The following is an 18,155-nucleotide window of genomic DNA, read 5'->3' as shown; positions in this document are numbered from 1 at the left end:
TTCTAAGACAAACTGATATTTTTCCTAATCATTAGAACACTCCTGCTTTCGATTTATATAAGTATTAGCCGTCCAATAATGGAATATATATAAATGAAGAAAAATAAGGCAACCGAACTTTAAGAAGTGAAATTTGGCCTGTTTTATGTTAAATGAAATAAATGGAGTTTTAAAATTTCACAAGTGTATGACTGAAGGTTGAATATTTCCTGATTGCCACTGTACTTGCCAATTAATTTGAAATCAAGCCTGTCAGTGGGCGTATATTACTTTACTTAGCAAGCTTTCTTTAACAGTTTAAATCTTCTCTCTCTTTAGCTATAAATTGTGGAGATCCTCCACCGGGGCTCGAATCATCAGGAACTGCATCAAGTGGTACTACATACACAGATACAGCGGATTATATTTGTAATGAAGGATTTGTAAGACAAAGTGGTAATTTACAGATTAGCTGTCTAGTTACAGGGAATTGGGATATAGCTAATATACTTGTTTGTGAAGGTAAGTCTCGACATTTACTTCTTCTGTAATCAATCTTGAAATTCTTAACAAACCTTAAACATGTTTAAATCTTGTGTCTATGATACCTTCGGATTTTTTAAACCGTTTTTCCCCTGTCAGTGATGCAGGTAAGAAGGGTTGGCATGGAAAAAACGTCTAGTCGTTCGGATGGGACAAACCGAGGCCCCGTGGGGTGCAGGCTGTGCACTTAAGATCCCTCGACATTTAGATATGGAAAAAGAGCATGCTAATGGCGTTCCTCCATAGCACCAGTCTTCATTAGCCCACATGGTGCAGAAAAGTAGGATGTAAAACTCCACTCATTTCATTTGTAGTTGTAAATTGTGGAGATCCTCCACCGGGGCTCGAATCAACAGGAACTGCATCAAGTGGTACTACATACACAGATACAGCGGATTATATTTGTAATGAAGGATTTGTAAGACAAAGTGGTAATTTACAGATTAGCTGTCTAGTTACAGGGAAGTGGGATATAGCTAATATACTTGTTTGTGAACGTAAGTCTCGGCATTTACTTCTTCTGTAATCCTTGAAATTCTTACTTTAAATCCTATTTGAATTCATTGCCTCAAAAGTTTTCATTTCAAGACCAAAAGCTTAATTTTGAATTTGCTATCATAAATCGGGTAATGGATACTGACAATTCACTCAAATCAAGAATTGTCCGTGAAAGGGTTTTTTTTTTTTTTTTTTTTTTTTTTGTAAAAGATTTTAATTATCAAATAAAACGATCATAAAATTTACCTGAAAAAAATTCTAAAGTATTTATCCATGTATCTATTTGATCTTAGAATGAACATAAAATTTAAGAATTTTAAACTTGGCCAATAAGAGCACATATTCATCAGTAGATATACCTGGTGTCATAAATAACATAACATGATCCTTATATAATCCGAAAAATCCAAAGAACTTTCCATAAATATGCAATTAAATATTGAAAAACGCTTAATATCAAGATTAAGCGTTTTTCACTTATTACTCAGTTTTATGAATTTTCCAATTTTCTAGATTTTACAGGTATTCTGTTGTAACTTTATGACAACAGGAAAGTTCACTGATGAATATGTGCTCTTATTGACCATTCTTGAGAACTCGAATTTTATTTTCATTCTAAGAAGGGGTATCACTTTAAAAACGGAGAGTACTGTTGTTAATTATGCAGTTTCAGATGATTTGGGTGTTATTAGAATATATTTTACTTAAATCCGTACAGTAGTTTTCTAACAGCTTGCAAAAAGCATAACGAACTTTAAAAGTTTATGTAAACTTTCGTCAACATTTCAAATAGTTCGGGCGTTCAAAAATTCACTGCGGGATTCTTATAGTTGAAACTTGTAGATACGTTAAATTAATTCCTGTTTTTTAAAGTCGAATTAAGCGAACTACATTTATTAGATAAATTGGTGTTTCTAATGAATTATCATGTATTCTTAATCATATCTTTGTTCTTATTGCATATAATTAAGAGTTTTAACCAGTCATAAATATCCTTGTATGTACAGTCCGGATAAACAAAGAAAGACTTTTGACCTTTCTTGATCGGTCACTCACTCGAATTCTGCTGGCAATTCTCTTCTTTAGCTAATTATGAATTAATTATTGACATGTGAGACAAACTGGTAATTTTCCAAGTCATTAGAACACCTATTTTCTATTCTTACAAGTAAGGGACCCCATCTTTAAGGAGCACATTTCTCGAGATTTTGATGTATAATTTTCACAAATTTGAGCAAAAAAAAAATGTTGGACCTGCAAAAAATGCGGAAAATTCCTTGTAAAGTATAAATCTTTGACGGATCTGGAGATTTATTTTAGGATCTAAATACGTAATAGAGATGATTTTATCAAATTATATTGTATGTAAGTTCTTCGGATGGGTTTACATGCAAAAAGCCCCCAGTCGTTCGAATGGGACCAAAAAACAGGCCCCCGTCAGCTACAGACTGTTCACGTTAATACCTCGACAGTTGAAAATCAAAGAGAAGGCTGTCCTGAGTAAATTTTTCCTCTTGCGTTGCGTTGCGTTGCTTTGCTTGTCCTCATTAGACCGTAAGGTGCAGACATGTAGGGCGTAAAATTCTATTTCATTTTAATTTCTGCTTTTTTTTCGGTTTCAGTTCCACCTCCACCTCCAGATCAACAGTGTAATCTTTTGATGTATGTAAGCAACTCATTGGATTTAGACACGAAAATTGCTTTTTCCACAGTGGATTCAGAGGAAGAGTGTGCTCCCTTATGTACAGACACATGTACCGCCTCGTTATACCTTCCTATAGGTGGTTATTGTGTGCGATTTGAAGACCCCATCATAAGAAGTATAGTACTTACCGTTTTAGAAAATTTCGAACCTTGTATTGATGCGTGCGTAGCCGAACCGGACTGTAAAGCGGTTTATAATACATATACTTACTTAATGGGTTGAATTTTAAGTAAGGGAACTCTGTGGAAGCACAATAGGTGCAAATCTTCCAGGGGGGTCTGAGTTCTCCACCAAGAACATTTTTGAAAATCAAAATTGATTTTGTGCATTCTGTCAAATATTTCGAATCTAAAAACGTATATTAATATCGGTAAATTTTTAAAGGGACGGGTAGGACCAACCTAGTCTCAAACTGGCCCCGTATTCTAGAAACGATCTTAGCACTTGGATGTCCTAGGTTCTTATCATCTAACATTGATTCTAGGACATCCTAGCGTTAAGATCGTTTCGAGAATACGGGGCCTGGAATTTCTAAACTGAGCTAATCAGCAATAGTGTTAACAGCTCACCGCCGACATTTTAGCCTACAAATCCATGTGTGTCCAGAATTATCTGCGTTTGAATGTTAAAATGACGACTCGTCAATTTAAGATACTATGTGATATATAGAAATAGTGAGTAAAAGTCCTAGTTTGAAGTATTTTAAAGGAATTACGTTATTTTCGTACATTTCTGGTACTTCTGAAGACTACCCCAAACCATTTTCTTAGGTGGCAAATGAACATCCCTCCACATCCCAACCGCGCTGCCACTAGCAATTTTGTTTTTAAGAGAACCGCTAGTGTATCGCCCGAGTCTGGCGAGGTTGGAACAATTTTGTTGATACAAATCTGAACCATTAGCGAAGCCCAATGCAGTCAGAGGAGGGTTTCACCATAGGAGTTGTACAAAAGGAGGAAAAGCTGAGTCCAAATATGACTTCTTGTGAAAATTCTCAAACATGCGATCCAAAAACCTTTTTTTCTATGAGCCGCTCTTGACAATTCTGTGGCCTCTTCTCGGGTGGGCCCTACCTAATGATTCCCCGAGATCAACTGTCGATAGCGTACTAGATTGTACCCACTAAACCCTTGAAAGTGAGCTCAACCTCCATTGTTCCAATTTTTGTCGTTAAACACACAAATTTGACTTCCTTTTATAAACTTCAGTTCATTTCTAAACAAAAACGTGAAAAGATTTTTAAGTTAAACGCCTCTTATTCAAACTTTTATAATTTCTTTTCTTCTTTTCCCCAGCACTGCGATAAGGCTTATAACTTCGTCATCTATTTCGTTTCGTCAGTGTTTACCTTAATTCGTGTTAACAGCATTTTAATGTAGCCTGTACGTAGTGGTAAAATGAAAACAATCACTGAAAATCCGTCACGAAGCAATATTACGATTTTGTTGAGAAAAAAAACTTGTTAGTTTTAGATTGTGTATTTGCTTAAAGGAGGATGGTTGTTCATGAGTTATATGTGTTAGTGGTGTTGCTAGGGATAGCACGTGCAGAGGAAGGTAGGTAACTATGATATATAAGGGCCTACTGTGAGCGCGAGAAAAGGCAAAGTGCGCGATTAAAAACGTGTATCTGTATGGACATGAAGAAAACACTTAGTGGTTCGGATGGGGCCCTATGTTTATAGTTTAAGTGTCAGTGCGGCATATTGTTTTACCAATCGTATCGGAAATTTTTAAGCTAAGCTAATCAGTAATAGTGTTCACATTTCACCGTCGAAATTTGAGCCTTCAAATCCATTGTGTACAGAATTATCCACGTTTGAATGTTAAAATGACGACTCGTCAATTTAAGATACTCTGTGATATATAGAAAATACATATATAGAAATTGTTAGTTAAATTATCCGATTTTGGTCATTTCTAGCACTTCTGAAGACTATTTGCATTAAACACTCAAATCAACCCCCCAAATTGGCATTACTGCCCCTGTAAAGAAAGTTTGAAATGTGTAGTTTTATGTTTATCAATTGCAAACTTGATTAAAGGCGAGAGGAGTGAGGTACCAGAACCGACCTCTCCACCCTCCCCATATAAAATCAGCCCTTACCACATAGCGGTGGTTCCCAATCTTTTCTGCCTTCACACCCCTGAGGCAATCACCTGGACCTTTCACACCAACAAAAATTTGTTTCTTCCACATATTCAGCATGTGATGATGTGAGGTGCTCTCTCAATTTAAAATAAATTCTTCTCCTACACCAGTGGGCCACACCCCTGACACCCTAGTCCCACACCCTCAGGGGGTGAAAACACTCCAGGTTGGGAACCAGGGCCCTATAGCCTATATCATATGACTGAACTTCAGTATGGACACAGGCTGAAATATGTCAGTTGTCTGAAGGTAGTAGAGTTTGAAACTGAGTATCAACAATTTGTGTTTTGATATTTCTAGCTTATATATGATGTTATTTTCTAGATTTGTGTGGGTTTAGAGTGATAGGAGGTGAACCAGCAAGAAGTAGGGTGCTCAGTGAACAGGCTGTAAGGTGTATGTGGCCATGGATGGTATCAGTAAGAAAGACTGAGGGGAAATATCTATGCCCTGGTGTTCTTATTGGTAGAGATAAAGTCATCACTACTGCCAGATGCATTAAAGCGTAAGTTCCCTTTAAATGGGATTGTAAGTGGTTTTCTAAATTCATTATGTGTATCGGGCACACTTATAGCTTACATTTGCACAATTCCAGACATCTGTGGTTCCTGCAATTCCACAAAAACTGAGTCACAGAAGATTTTTTAGAAAGATGAATGCAAAACTGTTTTACGTCCACTTTCTCAAACAAGGATGACGCCTGATATAATATATCGATAATGGAGAAACAAAGAAGAATTAAAAAACGGAATATGATTATTTGTGGATGTGTCTTTCTTTTTCAAATTGAAGTTGGCGCATACTCCCTCTTAAAGATGGATTCTCTTATTTCCATTTATTAAATGCTAATACTTATAAGAATAGAAAGTGGAGGTGTTCTAATGACTTGGAAAAATACCAGTTTGTCTCACATGTCCAGAATGCAAAATACCTGCCCACATTAAGAGCAGAAAAGTAAAACTTAATTTCATTTTCAAATCAACGCCATCTATTTTATTTTTTTCCTGATCAAATTGATATGTTTTCAGATTAGAGTCTCTTGAAGGACCAACTGAAGTAGTAGTAGGAGAACATAATATTCTGGTAGAAAATGATCGTAATGAAGAGATAATACCTGTTGATAATATGCTAGTTCATCCTGAATACGATTCATATTGTGTTGGTAGGTTTGATGATTTTAATTTCATTATCTCCACCAATACCATATATATTTTGTTGGTCATATTCACAATGTCAAGCTATAACGAACTTGAATACCTTAACTGTATTAGCCACCTATCTTGTACTACAGAACTTTTTTTTAATGCAGCGATTTGATTGGATTATACGCTAGAGAATACAGCCAATCGGAACTTGACAGAAAGATTTGCAATTTTGTTGCGCGTGTGATTGTCGGCTGTCAGTGGCAGTTAGTCTCATACGAAACTACGTAATAATATTTGAATTGCTTTATTTTCAGGAAATGATATTGGAGTGGTCAAATTGAGCAGAGACGTTGAATATAATTTATGTATTGTACCGGCCTGTCTGTCATCAATTCGACCTGACCCGTCCTGTGATAATTTTCTCAATGAATGTGTAATTGCGGGTTGGGGCAAATACATGGGTAAGATAACTTTACAGAGATACGGTGCCGATGTGGCATCACTTTTAAAAGATAACGGAGTCGAGGTGGAGTCACTGTCCAAAGACAAAGTATCCATTCATCAATCTATCCATGAAATTACAGTTACCAGGCCGTCCCATTAGCCCACATGGTGCAGAAAAGTAGGAAATAAAACTCCATCCATTTCATTTCGTTTTTTTTTTGGTTACCAGGTTCACGAAATCCTCTTTTAAAACGATTGTTTTGTTTATTAACCAATCAAATTGTCGAATTTTTCAAACAAACATTTTTTGTCTCATTTCAGCAACCACGCCAGATAGGTCGCCGATTCTAAGATGGGCGTACACCAATATGTTGGGACCCAATGTGTGCCGCGCCATCTACCAATATTGGGATAACTCGACTCTGCCTGAGAATGTGTTTTGTTTGGATAAAATTACGAGTAAACGAGCAGCTTGTTTGGTAGGCAACTTTTTTTCTGCTAACAGGGTGTTGCGTTATTTAACTTAACTTCTCAAAAGGAATAAACGCCTTGCTGTTTTGACCTTGGTGATCCTTAGCTCGACCCTCGCTCGACCCTCGCAAACGTTGAAATATGTCCTTTGTGATTTTTTAATCATATTTTACAACGTTACCAACTTACTCATGTCTACCAACTGGTTTTTAATCAAATCTTATCTGTTTGAAGTGCGGAGAGGACTAAGAACAGAAAATACATTTTACATACAACATGATTGTGAGCCCCTGTGGCAATTCTGTGGCCTCTATCCTACCTATAATAATGCATCGAGAAACGTGATTGAGACTAACAAAATATCTTCTTTCGTTGCAGGGTGACGAAGGTGGTATGGTCGTTTGTAATATTGAAGGACACTGGAAATTAAAGGGATTGATAAGCCTGGCCACCTGTGACGACAATTTACCGTCGCTAGCCGTGGATATTTCAAACTCGAAAATTCACAACTTTATCACTAGTCAATAAGTCGACACATCATTTAAGTATTAAAGAATACTTCCTCTTAAAATGAACATATCCTTAACCTTCTTAAGCCGCGAATGACCAGTGCGGTGAACAATGTAGGTAAATCGACTCTGTAGAAAATAGAACAAGTGAACAGAAGAGGTACGGGTCAGCGCACGCTGCGGATAAGATTCGCTTCTTCTATTTTCTACTGTATCGATAGTCCCGCACCGTACACCACACCGGATGTCGCCTATTCCCACCTTTAAACGTATTGGCCAATATACTCATCAGTAGATTATCTGGTGTCATAACTATACACAGAGTCTCTGCATAATCGGATAAATTCTATAAAATAATAGGTTATTATAAAAAAAACCTTAAATATGTTTGATAATTTAAATCTCATCTGTGTATTCCTTTCTTTTATTTTATACCGTACCATTCGGCAATCCTCGGCAGTTTCCATAAAGCTGAATCCGTTGCGCAGACCTTAAGGTTAGGCCGTTTGGCACCTTACACCATACTTCGTCTATTCGCACCTTAATATATAAAATTTTGGAGGTATTCGTCGTACCTAATTTATACCTTTATCATCTTTACATTTTGTATGTATGATGACCTAATAAATTATTTAGAAAATTATCTGTTAATTCTTGACAATTGCATCTTCACAATGGTCAAGATATTATGTCATCGTCTCATACCTTGACTACAGTCGTCTACTTTCTTGTTTCCCGGAAGTTTGAGAATGCGGTAATTTGATTGGATTGTGTGCTAGCGAACGCAACCAATCTGAGCCCTCAACAGAAAGACCGTAAAAAAATGATTACACATGAAATCGGGGACTCTGATTGGCTGTATTACATTTGCTAGTGTTGTGATCCAATCAAATCGATGACCGTGAAACAGGTGGTCACGGTATAAGATGAAGACATAATACCTTAACCTTTGTGAAGATCTGTCAATTGAGACTGTCAGACTAATACTCATTGTACTCCTAACCACCCAGTTGACTATATATCCCGAAAACGGGTTTTGGCAGTCTTGGTATGACGAATGTGGGTGTGGTTTGGACACGATGCCAGTGCCCAATTATCAGGCACCTTGTCCCTATCCACTGCAGGAATCTGGTACCATAGCATTTGTTTGCCAGCTAGACAGTTCTCATATTTGTGTCGCTGATAATTTACAAATATCATTCCATAGAATTAACCCGAAAAACCTGGCCCTACCCGTTCCTCGGCAACCCAATTAGGTCAACGGGTACCGACTCATTTTATTAAGCCACTGTTGCTCGAACGTGATATACGGGTGGGTTATCGAAAGGCACGCCGTAGCATATATTGTTTAAGCTCGTAGCTATGCTACTGATGCTTAAAAAACCTGCAGGCACGCCGGTATCCCATCCGTATATCACGTCGTAGGAATGGCTATTGCCAGATTTGGCGGGCTACCGTAGAACATGATGTTAAGCATGGATTATAGAATTTTCCAAGAAGAATTTAAGGTCAAAGACAACAGAAGTTCATTAAACAAGCATTACTTATTCACATCAATTACAACCGGATCACAGTATAAATAAAATGTCATATTGAACATTGACACCACATGACATAATTCCTTTTCAGTTTAATTTAGCACACACAAACTCTTTTTTCATAAAATGATAACATATCCTAGTAAAGTAAAAACAGGAAAGTGAATAATTTTACAAAGTTATAAGCTAAATTAGTAGTATATCCATAATAGTGATCTTATTTATTGTTTACAAGCCGGTTACAAGTTTATTCTTTTCTATATTTAATTGAGGAAAACGACCTGCCAGCTCTGAACTGGAACTCGACAGACTGGACAGGGTTTGTTTTTAAAATTAGACACACAGCTGGCACAGCAACAAACATGGCGACAAGGTTCAAACAAAACTGATCTGTCCTCATCTACACAGAATAAACAGATTCTGTTAGAGTCACGTGGTTTTTCTCCCCCTCCTGAAATATATTAAATCATTATGAAGATGGGGCTAGAGCAGATTGAGGGGCAGGGCCCAAAGCCTTAAATTTCAAAGTAATTCATACATAATATATTTAATCATTCATCATAATTAAGAACAAGGAAAGTAACTCTGTATGTGTTGAAAAGAAGAGATTTTGAAATTGTAACATGCAGGGACACACTTGTATAGCTGACCAACCGGCATTTTCAAGAAATTGAGTATAGGAAAGGTGGGGGAAAGGAACAAGCTGGGAAAGCCTAGTTGGGTGTTGGGGTGAAAGGCCTAAGAAACCCAAGGGCTCAGGGGCTGTGAAGTCAGCCACTTGTAACAGGGTGACTTTAAGGTACGGTAACCTAAATGGAACCCACCTTGTTGTTTTAGTCTTGTATATTCCTTACATAGGACAGATATTTCTTTTTCATAATTCTGAATCTCTGCTTCAATTTTTTGCTTCTGCCATTCAATTTCTGTTTTACAGCGTTCGAATTCTTGTTGGTATTGACTTGTCTCTTGCACAGGAGTAACTTCCCTTTCTTCATGCCGTGATACAACAGTTTGTAGTCCTAAATTCAAGTCTACTAATTGTCCATACTGTTGGTCTATGGGGGAGTCATTGTCTTCTAGTTCATCACTAAATTGTTGTCTTGTGTTTAGCCTTTGCTGATGGAATTGTTGCTCTTGTTGATGAAGTTGTTGATCTCTGTGCTGTACTATTTGCTCACATTGTTGTTGGCTTTCCTCCATTATTTCCATATTTCCTTTTCTGTATTGTCTAACTGTATGCTATATAATTATATTAATGGGTGAAAGTTGAGTAGGTTATAGAATGTATAGAATGAGTGTTGAAATTTGATGTTGAGCTTGTTATTAAAGATAACTGAGATCAAAGTAAATCTACAAGATATAAATTATTTAAATGACTTTGTACCTTTCAAATATTCCCCCTCAAATTCCATTTTGATCCAACTTGTTGCCTTCAAATGCAATATGTTGAAAATCTACTCGATGGCACAGTGCTAAAATCCCGATTGAAGTAAATAAAACGGCGCTGTTGCTGTTTCACCCCCCCCCCCCCCCCCCCACCCCCTCTCGTCGAGCTATCGATGTGAAACTTGGCAGAGAGATACTTATATATGTCCTGAATATTCACAGCAAATAAGCAACCTTCTGATATTTACACCATCGTCATCGCAGTTTTGCTTTTTCCCTATGACATGGCATTTTACGAATTGGAGCAGGAAATCCTGGCATTGAGGTTAGACATTTGCAAATTTGCCATCTTCGCCATCAAAGACAAATGTCAATTGGCATATACCATCATCTAATAATGCAAAACCATTCAAATTTGTCTAAAAGTTTAAATGAAAAAGTCTCACCTTTACGAAACTGCCATTTTATTTATTGTGAAACTCTTCAATATGAAAAAACCACAAACGGTGGGATCTACTAAGGGGCAACAACTCCATTATATTTCATGTATAACAGACCGATTTAAAACCACACTTTTGAATTAATTTTATTACATTATATAAAATACTGAAATGGACCCCATTGTTCCAAAATAATGAAAGGAGAATTGAACTTTCCTGTAATGGGTTTCGTTTCGATTCTCTAAAGAAAGGTCTGTGGCATCAGAATTCTGTTTGTACGTCGATGAGGACTCGGTGCTGATTTATCTAATAATTGCCTTGTGTCTTGTCAACTCGACTGACCAATCTCAATCCTTAAAAGAAAGCATTGATCGCACACTTTGAAAATGGCATGCATTAACGAAGGGTAGCTGAATTTCAGCTCTGTAAGATGAGAAACTAAATATATCTTTAGATATACGGTAATTAAAAGGAAATAGTCATTAATTGTTGCATGATTCTGATTGATAGTCGTATACTTCGAACACCGGATTCCATCAATACCACCAAAGAAGACTGTGACTGTTGGTATGCCATGCACAATCTGCTGGCAAGTTTGATAGTTTGTATGTTCTAGTCTTATTCTAGCCACAGAACACTGTCTTGTACCAAGAGATCTGCCACCTAGTTGGACATGATAGCATGGCATGTTTAGTTACATTTTGGCCACAGAACATTGTTGTCGATTCGGCTCATTATACTGTTTAGGTAATTAATGTTGCAGACTGACCGAACTTTCACGATTAATAGTTCAAAGTCATACACGATCCACTGCTATAAGTTTGATATATATTAATTCAAACATTGATGACTCTATATTGACCTTATAGGTGGGGATTATATTTACCTTAAAATTACCTTAAAATTACCTTGAAATTAACAATATTTCTTGAAAAGTCAGGAAAATCGAGGGTTTTTAAACGACCCTTTAGTAGGGCGAATTTCATATTTTCAATCTTCACCATGTTTGAATTTCACAAAGAATAACAAAAGAATTTGGTCGATTATCACTTGTCTTATTTTGATTCACTCGAAGTCTTCCTTTTTTTACTACAAAACATAATTACATTGCAAATAGAAATACTGACAGTTGATTGGTGAAGAGATGAAATAAAAAGTTTTGATTGGTTGGCAATCTTCTTTGATGAAAATCTACTTAAAAAAAGACCGTACCCTTCAATGTAAGCAAATTAAGATTCAACAGAACAAGTTTTGTACGACCCTTTCCCTTTTTGAATATAATCTATAGTTTGTACTGTATTCCCAATGTAAACTATGGTTGTATCAATACGGCCATTGAAAACGAAGATTCTCGCGTGATATTCCAGCTCGTGCTGTATAGAACAATATAAGTGACGTATTGCCCAATATTGCCGCTCGGCTATCTTTGATTCTTTGGTGACGTAGCCGAAATTCTTTCTGGATTTTTTCGACAGTTGGCCGATTTGACATCGTAGTGGGCTTTCACTAGCTCCATAGTAAATTTGTGGAATTTAAAGTGCAGTATTTCGATTTTTTACCTTAAAAAGATGCTAAGATTTGTGGCTTTGGGCCTCTTGGCCTTGGTTGGAATAACCATAGCTACTCCACACAAAACAGGTAACTTTTAGTTTTAATTTTTATGATCTGATGGGTTTAAAGTTTTAGCGCTGTGGGTGGTAATAATGAGCGGAGTGGAGCTGGGAGAATATGATGATATACGGCCCTGCTCTGTATCAGTTAACAAAAACTAAATGTGTGTTGTTTCAAACTGAGGACCGTGATATCAATTTGAATTAAGAGCAAAACAATATATTCATATTGAAAATTATTATGATTAAAAAACGAACTATTGATCGCATCCCCTTTGGGAAGAAAGGGTTGACACTGGGTATAAGGACAGCAAGCAATTTATGGAGAACAACTTAAAAACTGTTTGCGGTAAAACTGACATAATAAATCTTATATCATCCTTACAATAGGCGAATCTTGCTACACTGGAGATATTTTCCCCATTGTACACCGCATTGCCGCCCTAATTAGCCAAATCACTCTACATTTTCATTTGAAAATTGTGTTGAAAAGTTATGCTCTTTGTTATACCATAATATATTCCCTTGTGTTTTTTTGCTCTGCGCTTCGTATAAACCAAATCTAAAACTATATTTATCAATTGTATGAGGGTAGGGATCAGTTTGGTGGGAACCTGCACCTTGCTATATATAACCATAGAGGGTAATGAGATGTAAATAAAATAGAAGATAACATATATAGGATAAGACACAACATGTCAACTCGAACTTTCTCACATCAGGGTAGGAGGCGCAGTCAATTACAGATTACAAATTACAGTTCACAGTTCACAAATCAAACAGTCTTAATGTTTGCTTTACTATTTGAAAGAGCTTATTTTCAGCTATCTGTACAGATGTCTTAATGTTTGCTTTACTATTTGAAAGAGCTTATTTTCAGCTATCTGTACAGATGTCTTAATATTCGCTTTACCATCTGAAAGAGCGTATTTTCAGCTATCTGTACAGATGTCTTAATATTCGCTTTACCATCTGAAAGAGCGTATTTTCAGCTATCTGTACAGATGTCTTAATATTCGCTTTACCATTTGAAAGAGCTTTTTTCAGCTATCTGTACAGATGTCTTAATATTCGCTTTACCATCTGAAAGAGCTTTTTTCAGCTATCTGTACAGATGTCTTAATATTCGCTTTACCATCTGAAAGAGCTTATTTTCAGCTATCTGTACAGATGTCTTAATATTCGCTTTACCATCTGAAAGAGCTTTTTTCAGCTATCTGTACAGATGTCTTAATATTCGCTTTACCATCTGAAAGAGCTTATTTTCAGCTATCTGTACAGATGTCTTAATATTCGCTTTACCATCTGAAAGAGCTTATTTTCCGCTATCTGTATTGATGTCTTAATATTCGCTTTACCATCTGAAAGAGCTTATTTTCAGCTATCTGTACAGATGTCTTAATATTCGCTTTACCATCTGAAAGAGCTTTTTTCAGCTATCTGTACAGATGTCTTAATATTCGCTTTACCATCTGAAAGAGCTTATTTTCAGCTATCTGTACAGATGTCTTAAAATTCGCTTTACCATCTGAAAGAGCTTATTTTCCGCTATCTGTATTGATGTCTTAATATTCGCTTTACCATCTGAAAGAGCTTATTTTCAGCTATCTGTACAGATGTCTTAATATTCGCTTTACCATCTGAAAGAGCTTATTTTCAGCTATCTGTACAGATGTTTTAATATTCGCTTTGTGAAAAGAGTATATTAATTAGTTTTAGAGTCGTAAAGAAATTAATTTTTGCAGACAACAATGGGTCATTGTCCTCGAGATTTAAAGTATTTTAATGCTAAGACAGAAGGATTAAGTAGGGTAAAGCCTGTCTATTGACTCGCATACAGATTCAGAATTTAACATGGCCGCCTTGTGATGGCTATTTCTTTCTGGACAAATATGTTTTAATAACAACTCTTAATGATTTCACCGTCCGGAAAGGTTTTGCTACGTCACTTCCGAGTCAGAGATCGGTAGTAATTTCCGGTTGTTGCAATATATGAGTCTAATGCGATGAAAGGTTAAGGAGATAACAACGGTCTGTGATACATTTAAAGATGGATATTAACTTTCCCAACAAAACATTTACATTAAGGATGCAGTCAAATACATTGTAGGTAATGGTATTTGAACTACAGTGCAAATATACACCGCCCAAAACATAAACTGTATTGAAAATACACTCTACTGTTGTTGTTTCATTAAAATATATTTAATTTAAGTTAGATTACATGTATTCAAATATAACGAGAAGAAACGGGAATGAGTTCGATTCTTTTAAATGCGAATTAGCATTCTGGCTGTGGGCCTGCGTTACACATTGCCCACTGCGTGACGTTGCGCATCTTCAATGAACCAATCGGGTGCAGAAATGTAGGACGTTAAAAAAAAACATTAAATTTATTGCCTAACTTGCTGTCTGTATTTTCAGCCTTATGTAGCCGGTACCTTCGAGGTACCTGTGTGAAGGACGGGTGTCCTAATAGAGAGATGTTTAAGGGTAACTGTAGCGAGGGGGATGGTGAATGCTGTACCGGAATGGAAGATTATGAACCACAGATTGACCCAGAAGCCAGAACCTCAGGTGAGATATCCCAGCATAGCTCCTCAGCATACGTGTGACATATTTCAATGTTCCATACACTACACAGTCATTCTCATGGTAGGACGGAATTTAAGGGGCGTGTCTTCATGAAATCTTACTATTGATTCTGATGTCTGAAGAATTCTATTTTTCAATGTTAAATTCCTCACTTGCGACAAAATCTCAACGTTTTTTAAGAGAATTTTTTCTTGCGATCAACCTGTTTATCTTGTATGATATTTCTCAATTTCAAATTGAAGATTTTTTAAGAAACGGGGCCCAGAGAGAACTGTCATCGCTTTACTCCAATGATGTCCCCAACTGTCCAACTTATGGTCAATTGTATCCCAATAAAGTTATTTGGCTATATTATTGTTATTATTATATTCCAGATTACTGTGGTAGAAACATGCCAACAGGTCGTATTGTAGGTGGCACTTTAGTTCCTCAATGCACGTGGCCATTTTCTACAATGGTGGCACTCAGACTATTTTTTTCCAGTGATATTGGTGACCTAGGTAACACGACATTCTGTGCCGGAAGTTTGATTTATAAAGATTTGGTTGTTACCACAGCAAACTGTGTCAGACCGTAAGAAATTTATAATAGTTATTTATACATAATTTGCTGTCTTCAATGCCGAAATCAAAATCGGAACTATGGTTAAATGAGTTCATTAGACGCCGGAATAGTAACAGAAGATTTGTACATAGAAAAAGAAAGAGTCCGATGCTGTAAAATATAAATTTCTCGACAGTCCTCGTAAAGTTGAATCAAGAACAGTGCCAGCGGAACATTCACGGCGGAGCATTTTGGTCGCTAATTTTATGATTTATATATCTGGTGTGCTATATATTATAAGAATGGTTCAATTTGGGGAAAAGGTGGCTCCAATGAGAATTATTGGCCCGAATATCTTGTATTACTACTTATTTGTATAATTTGTATATCTACTATATATTGTGTATTGTTAGGATGCTAGAATCTGACCAGATATTGAAGAGTGTACGAGTTGTAGTGGGAGAATACGACAGTCTGAAAACTGATATTGACGAGGAAAGAATCAAGATACGAGCAATCAAGGCTCATCCAAACTATGAATCTGTTGGATTAGGTAAGGAGTATACCTGGCACTTATCGATTCTTGCTGAAAGGACCCATATACGGCGTGCTTAGTCAATGTTGGGTCCTGAATCCGTAACCTGCATGTCGAGTTCTTTAACCCATAGACTGTATTTTAATAGATCTGATTCCAATCTAGCTACGGTGTTTATATCAGATACAACTCAATCATCTGATTTCCATTAATAATAACTTCAGTTCAGCTATCTTTACTTTGTCTTCGTTGTGTTCCACTTGCATGAGTTGGTAATGAATCATAACCATTCAACAACGGCACCAGATCCAACCGGAAGTGAACACTTGGTTACATCCGGTTGATTTGACTTGTTTGGTCTTGAATCTATTTCAGGAAACAACGTTGCTTTGATCAGATTAGAAAAAGAAATTAAATACACCAACTGTAAAATGCCAGCATGTCTACCGAATGAGGTCGATCCGACTGATAAAGGGTGTCAACAAGTCAAGAAAGACTGTTATATGGCTGGTCTCGGAACAGCTTATGGTAAGGATTTTGACTGTTTTGGACGCCTTTAGAGGTTTCGATCATTTCGGACATTTTAGGGTTTTAAAACCATTGATAAGTTTTTGACACTTAGAGCCATTTGGACATCTCTTAGGATCCGGACTAATTTGGATGCTTTCGAGGTTTCGAACCATTTCGGACGTTTTAAGTATATTAGAATTCAACAGAAAGCATCAATTTTTCAACCAACCAAATACGTTGCAAAGTTTTAGGAGACCAAATTGCGATACAATATTTTTATATTGCAGAAGATGAAACCGTGCCTTACCCAAGACCAACTAAAGCCAATGTGAACGTGTTTAATGCTGCTACCAGTAAAACCATCTTCAACTACCGACCCAGATCGACCAACATTGAACTTCCCGAGGGGTCAATTATAGTTGAACCCATGACCACTGGGGTCAGAGCCTGTACTGTAAGTATCAATCAGGTTTTAATATCTTCATTACAGGATACGGTTAATATGGGAAAGATCAATGCCAGGAGGTTTGGCCAAGGACCAGCTGGTAGAAAGGAAACTTGACTGTGAACTTAAGTTGTTATCCTTGTAAAATATAGTTGTTCCTTTTTTTCATCGTACATTGCAAGACTTAGGACATGATATGTCGACAGGTGGCGTTGTCATACATTAAGTGGAGGGACTGGGAAAACGTCAATGAGGGTCCAAAAGCGGACAAGCCTTCTTTCTAGGAGGACCTCTCCACGTCACGTTGTCTCGGCCATTAGATCGTGTACAAATATTTAATTTTGATCCCATATATTTCTACTGCCATGGGCCACCCAGCTCAAAACTCTGTATCATTCATCTGTATAATGAAATTTCACCTTTCTGTTGTTGTTATTTTTCAGTTCGACTGGGGAGGTATAGTTGTGTGCCCAATCAAGGGTAAAATGGAACTTACCGGTCTAATCAGCTTCCATAACTGCTTGGAACCCGGTACCACCCCCATCATAGCAGTTGATATAGTTCACTTTAAACCATGGATAGAGTCGTGCATGACCGACTTCGCCAATTGCTCTTATTAATTTATCAGTTTTGCTATGGCAGCCATCTTTAATTTTTAACATTATTTTGAATTAACGAGGACGGACGTCATAGAGAACACTTATACTGACAATTCCGTGCAAGCTTGTACGGAAATTCTTAGCACATCTTTGTAAAATGATTTATGTAATCGTGCAATACTTTTCATAATTTTCGACGAATTTCAAAATGTAAATACAGTCATCCAAACATATGGATTCATTTTTTTCGTGATGGCGGACTTCACAGAGAGCATGTACAAATAAATCGTGATACGAAATTGAATAAGCCTATTATTTAGCTTTGTTTGATTGAAATGGGAATGCCTCATCTCATTCAGAACACAGTATATTTACATTGTGACAATAACTGTTCAAGCTTTCTTTCGTTGTTTGATTAATGTCAAGAAATTCAAGATGGCCGCCATTAAGTGTTTTGTGATACATTTGTATTCAAGAAATTTCCCTTTATTTATCAAATTTTATTCTGA

The 18,155-nt window shown here is 36.7% G+C and overlaps 4 protein-coding genes across 4 annotated transcripts in view; 3 read left to right on the top strand and 1 right to left on the bottom strand.

Moving 5' to 3' along the window:
* Window positions 1-2,947, top strand: part of LOTGIDRAFT_231464 (hypothetical protein) — a gene marked incomplete at both ends in the record, with an annotated part of 26,315 nt that extends 23,368 nt beyond the window's left edge. Inside the window, 3 exons of the mRNA XM_009052883.1 lie at window positions 319-501; window positions 837-1,019; window positions 2,643-2,947. Of these exons, the coding sequence (XP_009051131.1) occupies window positions 319-501; window positions 837-1,019; window positions 2,643-2,947 (671 nt within the window). The remainder of the gene's footprint in view (window positions 1-318; window positions 502-836; window positions 1,020-2,642) is intronic.
* A 1,273-nt stretch (window positions 2,948-4,220) lies between these two features.
* Window positions 4,221-7,464, top strand: LOTGIDRAFT_159254 (hypothetical protein; the record flags this gene model as incomplete). Its single annotated transcript, XM_009052882.1, has 6 exons — window positions 4,221-4,281; window positions 5,201-5,381; window positions 5,905-6,038; window positions 6,336-6,482; window positions 6,787-6,944; window positions 7,315-7,464. 6 exons carry the CDS (start codon window positions 4,221-4,223, stop codon window positions 7,462-7,464), a joined length of 831 nt encoding a protein of 276 aa, XP_009051130.1.
* A 1,508-nt stretch (window positions 7,465-8,972) lies between these two features.
* LOTGIDRAFT_231463 (hypothetical protein) lies at window positions 8,973-10,224 on the bottom strand. Its single transcript, XM_009052881.1, has 2 exons — window positions 9,808-10,224; window positions 8,973-9,434 (listed from the first exon to the last, which is right to left on the bottom strand). Exons 1-2 carry the CDS (start codon window positions 10,190-10,192, stop codon window positions 9,247-9,249), a joined length of 573 nt encoding a protein of 190 aa, XP_009051129.1. The 5' UTR covers window positions 10,193-10,224; the 3' UTR covers window positions 8,973-9,246.
* A 2,054-nt stretch (window positions 10,225-12,278) lies between these two features.
* Window positions 12,279-17,648, top strand: LOTGIDRAFT_203730 (hypothetical protein; the record flags this gene model as incomplete). The annotated part of the gene is made up of 7 exons (XM_009052880.1): window positions 12,279-12,447; window positions 14,844-14,996; window positions 15,389-15,587; window positions 15,971-16,110; window positions 16,468-16,620; window positions 16,890-17,056; window positions 17,491-17,648. Coding segments are annotated over exons 1-7 (1,038 nt in total), but the record flags the coding sequence as incomplete, so codon positions are not given.
* Window positions 17,649-18,155: the final 507 nt, after the last annotated feature.

The sequence above is a fragment of the Lottia gigantea genome (assembly GCF_000327385.1).
Source record: "Lottia gigantea unplaced genomic scaffold LOTGIsca_19, whole genome shotgun sequence".
Lineage (NCBI taxonomy): Eukaryota > Metazoa > Mollusca > Gastropoda > Lottiidae > Lottia > Lottia gigantea.
This window is presented reverse-complemented; position numbering and strand designations above follow the sequence as displayed.